General features: G+C 38.8%; 1 protein-coding gene across 12 annotated transcripts in view; it reads right to left on the bottom strand.

The window, feature by feature from the left end:
• The window catches only part of ttc38 (tetratricopeptide repeat domain 38), a 59,495-nt gene that overhangs the window by 15,440 nt on the left and 30,973 nt on the right, over positions 1-13,082 (bottom strand). For all 12 annotated transcript variants that reach the window (XM_052029850.1, XM_052029853.1, XM_052029860.1 and 9 more), the window contains 3 exons: positions 4,857-5,030; positions 2,614-2,689; positions 286-405 (listed from right to left, as the gene is read on the bottom strand). In XM_052029850.1, coding sequence (XP_051885810.1) covers positions 286-405; positions 2,614-2,689; positions 4,857-5,030 — 370 coding nt within the window. The remainder of the gene's footprint in view (positions 1-285; positions 406-2,613; positions 2,690-4,856; positions 5,031-13,082) is intronic.

Raw genomic sequence — 13,082 nt, 5'->3', positions numbered from 1 at the left:
TTTTTTCCTGCCATCAGCAACCCAGTTGCAAAGAAAATCAAGAAGTCTCTTTTCCAGTCTATGTATGAGAAAGTATATTACAGAAATACAGTGATGACAGCTTTCCTCTCAGCTTCCTGACCCCTGGGAAGATCAAACAGATAAACAGAAGCAACCAGAATAGCATTCAGCTTAAATCCTTCCATTCCCATGGTGCGGTTTACTGATGTAACTGTTTGTTGCCCTAGTTACATTTATGAGCTAGATCAGGATTCACTTATTTTTGCTTGGACTTCTAATGCTTACCTTCCAGTTTTTCTCTGTCTGTTTCATAAACTTTAATCCACCATCCACATCTGCACGCATCTCGTGAACATGTGCAAGGGAATGAACAGACCAGGCATCAGTTGGGTTCAAAGCTAACCCCTTTGAAGGGAAAAAAAATGAGAACAACAGTTCATACTGTTGATTTGCTTTCATGTTATGTTCCCTGGGTGCCTGTCTCATGAACGCAGCGGTTACACTCTCCAATGCCCTCCAGCATATACAGAATCTGTTTACCAAACTGCAGAACTTGTGCTTTTATTTAAATATTAATGAAAATAGAAAGTGACTTATTGTACACCCATGAGAAGCAGCAAGTACATTTTGCTTCCATGTAGTTTGGAGTCTGCCTGCTATGCACAGAAAGGGAAGAGAAGCATGGTCCTCAAACCCTGCTTGGTGCTCAAATCATGATGCAGGTGCCCTCTTTGACCCTTCATATAAAGGAGTCAACATGCATATTTAAAAGAAAAATATATTGCTTTTCATGGGCCCATGCCATTCCTTCAGTGTGGAAAAGGAGGAAAAACAGGAGGTGAAAGAAAGTAACCACTAATCATTCAAACAAAAAATACCAGATTTATAGGCAACATGTTCGAGGCTTCTGGTGCAAGACATATAACCACCTTAATGTATGCAGCACCACAACCGGTAAAAGGTTATTTATTTGAGCACTTCTGCAAGTGTGCTCTTGAATTTTCATGCCTAGTCCCATTTTTTTATCTCCCATCAAGAGTGGTGGTGTACTACTTTTATTGACAGACAATCCAAACTACCCCTGAGACCACTCTTATGAAGCAGCTTTTATTTTAGACTTGCACAGTCAGGTATCACAACACTAAAGTTTCACTCTACTGAATTTTAAGTGAGAACTACTCGAGATAGGCACATCATGATGCAAACAGCGAGGTTTATTAACTACCTGGTTCCTGTTCAGATTGTTGTCAAAAAATGTTAAACTAATAATTGTTCCCTTATATAAAATGCAGTGAATTATAACTAGCGTTTAAAGGTGCTCTCAGGATAATTTCTTTGAAATCATTTTGTTAAGAAATCTTACTAGTCCTGGATACCCAAAAGCATTCTGGGGTTTTGATCCTACTACCCAGTGAATTGCTGTGTCACCTGGAAGTAGCATTTGAGTTGCTGGATGGTGGAAAGGGAAGAAGTAAAAGGAAAGGTGTTACATCTCCTGCAGCTGCATGGGAGAGTGTCCTGTGATTTGGAGATAACCCATCCTACCCTGAACTTTCTGATGAACAACGTATATAGCTGAAAGATCACAGATGACACATAAAATTGTCTGCCATGAACAGTCCACCTACACTGAGTATATCATATCAATGACCCTATAACTTCAATGGCTTGCTTCAAAATTTCTGTATTTCCTGATGAATGGCCCCACACTTGCACAACTATGATCTCTGCACAGAATACATTTTCTTTGGAGTCACCCATTCCCCATTGGTCAAGATCTTGAAGCCTTTGGACTGTCGCTCGATTTTAATGATAGCTCATCAGATTGCAGCTGAAAGGAATGCCTGCAACAATATTTGATCAGATTGACATTCTATGAATGGGGAAGTGCATTGAGGAAGTCATAATCATTCAGCAATGAGAAATCCCTCATGAGACTCCAACTGGGCTTTTAAACCATTGCACCAATTGATCATCTCAAAGTACACAATGCATAACAACTGTTGAAATATTAAGAATCATAAAGCATGGAATCAGACATGCCTATTTACACTAATCCTCCACTAATCCCATTTTTATTTTCCCCACTTTCTCATCATCTCATCCCATATTCTACCATTTGGCTACACACCAGGGGCAATTTACAGTGGCCAATTTACCTACCAATCTGCACGGCTTCAGATGTGAGAGGAAACCAGAGCATCTGGAGGAACCCAGCAATCACAAGAACATGCAAACTCCACAGGATAGCACTCAAGGTCAGAAATGAACCCAGGTTGGTGGAGTTGTGAGCTTTCAACAAGTGGATTTGATCAATATATTGTCATGCTTTTCGGCACAAGCCAACATTTTTCATCACATAATCCTGAAATTTTCAACCCCTGTAAAGAGCGGCTCCAAAAGCAGACACTTTAACTCACTGTGCAACTTCTCCTTTATTTCACTACCTGCCATAGCTGTCTCTCCCTGAGAGATGGCCATGATAAGTACGATGAGAGCAGAACTAACCAGACAGTTGCACCCCAACAGAAAGTCAACGAGATGATAAATAAAAACCTGACTCATGAATCTAATCCTGTGCTATTTCACCTTTGGCATTTAGTTATCACTTACCTCCTTGGCTGTTTTTTCTGCCAGATCATAAAAGTTTGTCTCCACCAGCCCAAACGAGTACATACCTTTCAAGTAACTATATTGAGAAAGAACACAAGGTCATTGACACAAACAATATAATTTATTCTTGGTGTATAGTCTCTTTAATAGCCTCTTTATTATATCGTAAATTGCCTGCAGTTATGATCCTCCCTCAAACATTTCTTTCCAGGTTTGCTGAACTGGAGGCCAATGATAGTACTAAAACATTAGAAGAAATGAAGTGTCTGGTGATTTGCTCTTGTCCATTTTTTAAGTGTTGCAGAAGATAAAAATTTATCACAATATTTTATAAACCCTCATTAACGATACTGAATTTAAATAATGCTGTTAATGATGTAGAAATTTACAAACAAAATGTCCTTACTTTTGCTGTCAAATTCCATCCTGCTCTCAACTTCCACAGCTATTTTTGTTTCCCCCCACACTGCCTCTGTAAGGACCATTTCACTCTCCTGTTCCTGCGTCTCCAATGATGAGACATACCCAAATAGGAGTCTCTGAAATGTCTTCCTTCTTCTTGAACTGCATCTATTTCCCACATCTGTGCTCTCACCCTCTCTTCCCCTGGACAGAGCAAGGTCAGAGTTCCTCTGCTCCTCACCTTCCACCCCACCAACCTCTGCATTCATCAGATCATTCTTTGTGATTTCCACCAACCCCAGTAAGATTCCCCTCCCCTTCCCTTTCAGTGTTTCGAAAGGACCATTCCCTTCGTGACTCCCTGGTTCACTCCTTTATCCCCACCAATCACTCCTTGTCCATGGCACTTTCCCATGGAATTGCAGGAGATCTGTCTTTTTGCCTCTTCCCTCCTACTATGGAGGGATGCAAACAATTTTTCCAGGTGAAGCAGTGATTCACTTGTACTTCTTCCAATCTACTGCATTGCATTGGTCACAATGTGGTCTTCTCTACTTTGGAGAAGTTGCATTGCAATCTTTGAAGTAGTGTCTTTCATATAACTTTGTAATCATAATCTTGTTTGCCACGGCTGTATTTTTGTAACATTTTGGTGAGAAAGATTAAGTCTTAAGAGTAATAGAGTCATGTAGCATGGAAACAGGCCCTTCAGCCCAACTGCAGAATCCAGCCAAGATTCCCATCTAAGCTAGTCCCATTTGCTCATGTTTGCCCCATATCCTTCTAAACCCTTTCTATCCATGTACCTGTCCAAGTACCTTTTAAATGTTGTTAATGTACCTGCCTCAACTACTTCCTCTGGCAGCTCATTCCATATACTGACCACCCTCTGGGTGAAGAAGTTGCACCTGAGGCTCCTATTAAATCCCTCTGCTCTCACCTTAAACCTATGCCCTCTAGTTCTTGTCTCAGCAGGGTAAAAGCAGATCAGACCATAGTATCCGAGCTTATAATGGCTGATGGTCTGTCTGTAGAACCCCTTTAGCATGGTGAATAAGCCTCATCTCTTCCAGGTCTGGGTCCATTCAGATAACTTTTAAAGATTTCAAGTTTTCTTTTCCCAAAAATATACATTATTCATAATACATACAATAAATACAATTATCTTAATTCACTGCACCAAGCAATTCAACATATTCCATTTAAATAGAATCATAGAAACGTGCAGCACATAGAAACATAGAAATGAGCTCTTACAGCCCACCTTGTCCATGCCAAAAATATATCAATATCACTAATAATTCAATCTTAAACATTGCATAAGTGAACTGCTTGAGAGGCTGTTACATGGGGCCCAGCCCCTCACTGTCTAATAGCACCAGGAGCCTGGGGTGCAGCCCTTCACCACAATGTGCATCTCTCAGTACCCAATGTCAACATCTCTGGTTGAGCAAAATCCACCGACCAATTGCTTGGAACTTGAAACTGTAAACAACAGTCCAACCAACTCACCTTTCATGTGAATGCAAGTGAACATTGAATAGGATAAAGCCATCCTCTCTTCCCTGAGGTGCTGAGATGTAACTGGTTAGTCAATGACCCCAGGGGGTAAGTGACATCTTCATGACTCTTAACTTCCAATACCCAATTTCCATTATTTGGATATTTACAGATATTGCCAAAAAAAACCAAAATAATCAAATTTCAAATCCAACATTCAGAGATGTCTTTCTATCCTTTCTCACAGCTTAATAAAGCCACATGAATGATAAACTATTAAAAAGATATTGATGGTAAATTTTATCTCTTGGTGTTTTTTGATGCTAAGACAAAGTACCTACCCATAGAGTGGAATTTTTGGTGTCCAGTGAGGAAGGACCCGTGCAATGGAATCTCTCAATTGTGTCTGGTATCCCAAATAAAAATAGGAATCGTGTGCTAATTTCAATGCCAGCATATCAGTTGGTTGGTACAAAAGAATCTGTTCCCAGATGTCACATGCTTTTGGAAGAGACCTAAACAAAACATTCATAAGAATGTTAGTACGAATCTTAATTTAAGTGTATAAATTACTTTTATTGAGGATTCCAAAATGGTAAATTTATTTTGAATATATTTATAACAGTTCACTGAATGTCAGTCACTTTGCTAATTTTCATATTTTTCTGAGCTCACGAGTTTGACTCTGATCTGCCCTCCTTCAGTTGAATACAGGAAGTGAATTTACTCAGAGGTTCTTACTTGCTTCCCCCAGTTTTTGCAACAGTTTCACAAGTTATGGATGGTGAAGAGGAGAACCCTCATGTCAATTTCACCTTTGTATACAGGGCAGTATTTCCTTTTACAGCTGACAGAAAACTATTATTACTAAATTACTAGGACTTGAAATTGCTGGTTTTAACATATTTTTAAAAAGTTACACTCCATCAGCCTCCTTTTAAAAATTATATCTTTTTCATCTCTATGACAGCATTCCATGGCAACTTACAGATTTTAATTTTGCTTTTGAAATGCTGCACATGGATTTCAAAACATGGACATAGATACTGATTGATCTCACTCATCCCATGCAATACACTGGTCAGTGTCTAGATGATAGTGAAAAATTGGAAAGTAGATGCATGGGTGGAAATGGGTCAAGAAACAAAAGGTGTGCAAAATTACATGAATGAAAAAGACTTTGTTCAAGAAATTATTAAAGTGAAGCCTGAAATGGTTTATAAATAACTGCAGAGTTGTTATTGACAGAACTGGCTGTCACACAATACATCACCTGTAGAATTAAAGAATCCAGTCCCAAGCTGCAGGCCGTACTAATGACCCCACAGAAACTGTAACTAAAATGCAAAGAAAGCATGAGAAAGATGATAATATCACTCATGACATTGTTCAGACTTGGGTTAATTGGGACCATGATGAGTCATGTAGATGGAACTTTCATGAGCTGCATTGCAAAAAGACCCCTGCAGTGAGAATTCTGCGACACACACGCCAGCTTTAAAGCAAGAACTTGTCAGAGGATTTCTGGAAATGAGATGTTACGCGTTGCAAGCAGGCAGAGTTTTAAAAAAAGTAAGACTCTGGATGAAAGACCCAAGATATATGGCAATCTAGCATAGGTATTTTGTTTATGTTTTATGATGATGAGAATGAAAATGGAGGAATCCCATAATAGTTGACTTGGAAATTGTTCAAAGATGCAATTCCCCTTCTACAGCAATACTGTGTGGAAAAGTTCTCAACATTCAGAAAGTTGAAGGGATGAAGTGACACATCTGTGCACTGATTCTACATGAAGCAGTTTCATGGTTTGAAATACGATTTTAGAGGAGTCCATGTGTCTAATGTGACACTGATACAGCCTAGCCTTAGCTCTGCTTCTTTTAAGGAGATAATGGATTTTGTCATTCAGATTGGTGTTTTTTCTCCCCCTCCCAAGTAATTAGTGTATATTTTAAACACTTTTATAAAGATGCTGAAGTACAAGAAGAAAGTTAATACTTTTTAATAATTTAATATGAATTTGAATGTATGTTTTATTTCAATTCAGTTGCACTAATGGAGACAGGAAGAGGACAACAGCTGATGTACTTTATTGACTGGTTTCCTAATACTGTGAGAATGGCAAATTCTAATAAAGGCCAAAATATACTCTTGAACTGAGAAAAAAAATTAAAAATTCAACCACAAAAATGTACATTATCTACATCTATAATCCGTTCAAAAATTTAGTCAGAGAATAGTATGTCAGCAGCTAGGTGCAGAGAAAGCACTCCCTGTTCTACAAGTAACAGGGAGTGCTTTCTCTGCACCTCGCTGCTGACATACTATTTTTTCAGTAACTGTGCTCACCAACAGACTCACTGCTTCAAAGCAATCCTGCTTTTTTTGGCACATATTTTGTTGTTGCATGCATCATGCATTGCTTAATAAACTCTGTAGGGGTCCCTCAAGTTTTTCTTTAAACCAAAGGGCCATTAATAAACATGTAATCAACCTCCCTCGCAAAATGGAAGAATTGTTCTCCAAAGCGCTAAGTGTGATTTATGTGCTTGCATCTCACTGAATAGTTGTCCAATGTCTGGTGTCATATTGGAGACAGCAATGCACATTCATGCAGATAATCATAAGAAAGCCATGATCTGAATCTTGATTTGGCAATCTCACTCATGAAAATGTTTATTTACAAATATGTGCGCTGCACATTTGAGAGTTCTTCCTCAGCTAGCTACTTACTAAACAGCTACAGCTTTATTTGGAACTGTTTCACATAGCTATACAAATCTCAGATTAGCATCCCTTTGTCCTGGAATTTAATGTTGAGATAAATTAAAAATACAAGCTTCCAGAGCAATGACTATCAAAAGATTCGCTCACAGGCCTGTCCTTTTCTATCATTAATGTGTTGATTTTGGTATTCAACTCCAAACATTTTTGAACACACTGCCACACCTACTCAATTTGATGGCACCGTGCAGTGCTTCAACTTCTTCCAAATAACTTTGAAATTGTCTGTGGTTGAGTACACAAGAACAGACGAAATTTACCACTGACACTAAAATTGTCATAACCTCGTTAAAGTCTGGTGACTTTCTACAAAGTAACTGTGTAATCCAATAGATTTTGCTATGGTAATGAGTTTACACAGCTGTTAAATTTTATCCATCAACCCAGTTTCTTTCCATGTCATGTTCCTTGCCTGTTAGTATTAACACACTTCAGACTTTTCAACTTTAAATTCAGATGCTCAGGTGTTTTGCAGACATTTGTAAATATGTCTGTCACTGTAGTAGTACCTTTCATACAATGCAGCCCTGCCAATACCTCATGATTTGTGAGTACCACAGATGAATACAAGTAACTGATATGTGCCAACAGTATTATTACTCTTATCCAAAACAACAGAAAATACATAAAAATTTCAGACATAACCTTGAAATTATGTAAACAAATTGTAACTATGTCCTCTATTCTTCTTGTGACTGCTTGCTGACAGATTCACTGCTTCAAAGCAGTCTTGGTTTTCTGGGCATGTTTAGTTGCCTGCATGTATCATGCATTGCTTAATAAACTCTTTTTCTGTCTAAGACTTGCTGCCATTAGCTGAGACCATTGATAGCTGGCACTAATAGCAGCAATGTTATTGTCAAATTTCCTTTTGAAGAGTTTTTGCTGGCCTGCAAGGGCCTTTTTTCAACTGCTCAAATTTTTCCTTCCTATGTTTAGCCATATATTCAGGGAATTTGTCCTAGGATTTTATCTAAATGCCTTCTAATGTATATTCCTTGTAAACCACAATGGCTTCTTGGCATATCAAGCAGATAATGTGAGATCTACGTGAGAAACACAAAAGTACTCATCCAATCACAGTTCATTAAAATTTGTGACTTAAATGTATAAATTTGTTTATTTGACAATGATGGCTTAATGATGTGGTACTTGAAAAGAACAATAATAAAAATATTTCAGTACGATGTGGAACTGCTGCAATGCATTCTGTTTAATTGGCTTATTCGCTACTTGCCTTTGATTGGCTGGCCTCACCTTAGCTTCTGGTTTTCCAAGGCTGTTGTCATGGTGATAGGGAAATGCTGCAGGAAGATCTTTGTGCAGGCTCCCCTGTTGTGTCTTGTCTGTTTTCTCCATAAAGGTCAAGGTCACATTGTCTTTTAGCTTCCTCCCACAAGATCATTTCAAGTAGTTGTGGCAGATCTCTGCCATAATTTGCTATTCACCAGAGCATTTTCTCTGCTGTGCATGGTCAAATTTATACCCATTTCCAAGGGGCTTATTAAATTGATCTGTTCTGACAATTTTTTTAAGGATTTATTGGGGCAGTGGTCAGAAAAATTAATTGAGCCAGATTTGGCCATGGCCATACTTTGAGGACTACTGATTTAATAGATGCAGCAATGATGACACAACTGATAGTACCACATTATTGATGGAGGTTATTTAGGAAGGCAAGTGACATGTTGGCCCTTAGTACAAGAGGATTTAAGGAGTAAAGATGCCTTACTTCAATTACGTAGGGTGTTGGTGACACTGCATCTGCAATATTGTGAACACTTTTAGACACCTTACCCAAAAAAATGACATACCTGGTACTAGGGGAGAACAATGAAAATCATCACACTGGTTCCTGAGATGGCAGGTTTGCCATACAAGGCAAGATTGAATAGACTAGGCGTGTATTCTCTAGAGTTCAGAAGAATTAGAGGCTCTCTCACCGAAATTTACAAAATTCTTACAGAACTTGATTGGGAGAATGTTTCTTCTAGCTGAGGAATTGAGAACAGGACAGTCTCAGAATAAAGGAAAGGCCATTTAGATGTTGAGAAATTTCTTGAAGCTTTGTAATTCTCTATCCCAGTTGGTTGAGGGCCAAGTCATTGAGATCGATGGATTTCTGTATATTTAAGAGAATCAATGGATTTGGGGGTGGTGCTGGAAACTTTCTGGGCTGGAACATTTTTTTTAAAAGAAAGACAAGTTATTGTAATTATTTAATTTCCATTGGGTATGAAAGGAGGAAGGAAGTGAGGGTTAGGCAGTGTTCACAAGAATGATTTCTGGCATTCGAGGTACAGCAGACTTTTGAAGTGAAATTGAGTAACATTCTTTCTTAGATCGGGTGGAAGCCAGCAGCTGTTTCCCCTGACAGGATAGTTTAGGACCAGGCAGCATATTGTGAGAATGATGGGCTTGGACAATTTAGGACAGAAACAAGAAATTTCTTTACCTACAGCATGATGATTATGCAACACAGCCCTCGGGGAAAAGTTTCAGTCATCAAGTATATTCAAGAATGGACTTAGTCATATTTTTGGCACAATGAAGGGATATGGGGTACAGAATTCCATCTATGTTATTGTGGGAGAAATGGAGTTCAGTTATGAAAGGAGTTGTTGGCCATATAGCAATAGATTATATAGCCTACTGCTGCTCCTATTTATGTTTTTATGGCCCCTGATCCTTCTTGCTATCATGCATTGCAATGGCACCAAACCACCTGTCAGCCAGCGACACAGGGCTGTGATGTCTACCATGGGGAAAGGAACAAAATATTGACGGTGTTATTGAGGCTAGAGGGCATAGATATAGGAGGTAGATTAGCAAAGACAAGTGGAGAGTGGGAGGGCACCAGAACCAGAAGAGAATGAAAAAATGAAGGGGGAAGAAAAAGTAGTGATGCAAAGGAATACTGAGTAAAAGAGCTTGAAATCTCTGCCCATGCTGCACTTACCCAGGCTAGATGCAGAATTTATCATTGGCCCTGCACACCCCAGATGGAGACTGAAGCAGTGTAATGAAAGGTTCTGCTCCTGACGATCTTTGATGGTTGGCAAAGCCTGAGGTGAGGCTCTGTGAACTACAGAAGATTGCTCACAGAGGTATTAAATAAAAAAACTATTAAATCATCTAAAAAGGTTTAAAAAAATCAATTAAAAGTATAAATAGTTCTTTAACTCAGGCAACATAATTTTATAAAAATATCCAAATCTTGAATCTTTCCTCCATAACCAGCATTGAGATCAATGGGGTCTTGCATCCTGTGACAGGTCCAATGGAAGTTGTGCAAGTTACTTCAGTATCACCAGCTGCATTCCCTTATCACCCTTCTATGATGCCACATCAAAAAATTCAATCACTTTAGTCAAGCACAACTTGCCTTTCTTAACTCTGTGCAGGTTGTGTGTGTGTGTGTGTGTGTGTGTGTGTGTGTGTGTGTGTGTGTGTGTGTGTGTGTGTGTGTGTGTGTGTGTGTGTGTGTGTGTGTGCGCGCACGCGCGTATGTATATTAAAATACAGTAATGTTGTAGGGGGTCATTTTAACAAATCTTATGAATAATTTCTGAATGAGCTGACCTTCTGCTCCATCTCCACATCACCCATCTCTATCTGTGCTTCAGCAAATCTGTTGCTTAAATCTTTGCTTGTGTCACTGCTGTTATCTCCAGACAATTTTTCCTATGGTCCCAATGTTGACCTCTCATCTTTTAGCCTACTTTATCCAAAACTCTGTTCCCTAAACACACAGCAAGTCCCATTCTTCCATCTGCCCAGGTTTGCTAACAATGGCTTCCAGTCTACCAAACACCCGAACTTTAAAATTAACATTCTGGTTTTTATATCCATCCGTGGCCTGATACCTCAGTACCTCTATGAAATTCTATAGCTTGCGTTCCTCAGATTCTATGAATCAACAATTCTGCCCTTTTACACAATCCTAATTTTAGTTGCCCTGTCACCAGACAAAACAGCAATTGGTTGGGCGCCAAGATCTGGAATCTCCTCCCAAATCTTTGCAGTCTCTCTACTTCACCATCTAGCTTTAAGCCATCCCTTTAAGTTTATCTCTTCAAAGTTCTTGGCTGTTTGCTGTAATATTTTACATTTGTGGCATAACATCAAATTTGCATCCATTTTACCCCCCAAAATCTCCATGATTTTGCTACTCCATATCCCTACAACTTCCTCCAGATTTAAATTCTGCATTCCTCCAAATCTGTGCAACTGAGTATCCCCAAGTTAATGGTTTTGTCATTTAAGATATCTCTTCAACTACCAAGGCCCTGACCTCTTGGATTTCTGTCCTATACCTCACTGTTTTTCGCTTTCACTTTCCTCCTTTAAGAGCTTACTTAAAAGCTACTACTTTGACTTAGCCTTTGGTTAATTGCCTTATTTTCTTTGCCTCAATTTGTTCTTGATTACAATCCTGTGATACAAAGAAAGGTGTGTTATAGAGGAAAATGATTGAGTGACCATATACATGCAAGCTGTTATAAGGTGCTCAGCTCATTCTGGATAAACAGTTAACAGAAAATGGACACTTAAATCTGCCTAAATTTGGCAGTTTTACATAAAGGTGGGTTGTAAAGATTAAAGTAAATTACACTTTAAGAAGGTTTATAAAACACTTAATGGCCTAGAAATTCAATTGTGTCATACTGTACTTCACCCCCCACTCCAAGAGTTTTTGGATTTAAAAAAGACAAACTTCATAACAACCAACCAGTTCCATGCAATTTTTTTCTCACTATCATAATTAGACCAGTTATTTTCTAGAGCGAACTAGTACCAGGCATGACCTAATGACGACATATCCAATGCCACTTTCCAACCTTTCCAAGTTGAACTCAGTCACATTATCCTAAAGGTTAACTGTCAGCAGTCACTCAAAAACCAACCAGTTTTCATAACACTGTGGTTTGGCCACCCAATTCAAGCGGACACACACAATCTCACTTGCATATTCTCTACTCCCTCCACACCATTTTAAATGCCAACTATTCATTCAGAAACCTGCACCTGCCAGTTCAGCAGTTAGACTAAATTTCAATGACCCTCCTTGTCTGGTGCCCCACAGGTTTTGTTGGATATCTTTGAAATGCATCAAAGACATTTGAGAGGCTGCATGCATGCATACAGCACCCAGAGGAAGCAGCGAAGTGCACCAATCAGCTCCAGTCCATTTATGACTACATGCCCCATCACCAAGATAGAAAAGGAAAGGGAAAAATATATGGTCTCCAATTAGTAAAAAGCATGAGAAATGAGGTAGTTAAGGAAAGCAAAGCAAAACAATATCTAAAAGGCAAACCTCATTTGCCAGAGTATTCAGGGCACACACTTCTCTCTCAAATCTCTGTGAGGAGCAATGTCTATGGTGGTTAAAGTTTAAATAGAGAGTTAATACGCAGATCTGAAACCTTTGGTGACCTCAACTACAGGCTAAAACCCAAGGTAAACTCGTCTGCCATTAAATATGATGGTTACAGTCATAGTTAGCTTCTTAATCTGAGAATCCTTTCAGGCGGCTATAGTTGATATATACCATATCTCAAAGTTCACTACTCACTGCAGTATTCCTTGAGGTCAGTGACGCTCAATTCCTGAGACAGAGGGTTTTTAAGTTTTAACCAATAAAAACACCCTGTAAACATACTTGGAAACAATGTTCTTTTTTTTATCAGTAATAAAATCCTATGCATAACTCAAATTTTTCTTTTAATTATCAATCCCACATGCTTGTGGGTTGTGCTGATCAGTGATGTGACCAT

The sequence above is a fragment of the Pristis pectinata genome, chromosome 15 (assembly GCF_009764475.1).
Source record: "Pristis pectinata isolate sPriPec2 chromosome 15, sPriPec2.1.pri, whole genome shotgun sequence".
Taxonomy (NCBI): domain Eukaryota; kingdom Metazoa; phylum Chordata; class Chondrichthyes; order Rhinopristiformes; family Pristidae; genus Pristis; species Pristis pectinata.
This window is presented reverse-complemented; position numbering and strand designations above follow the sequence as displayed.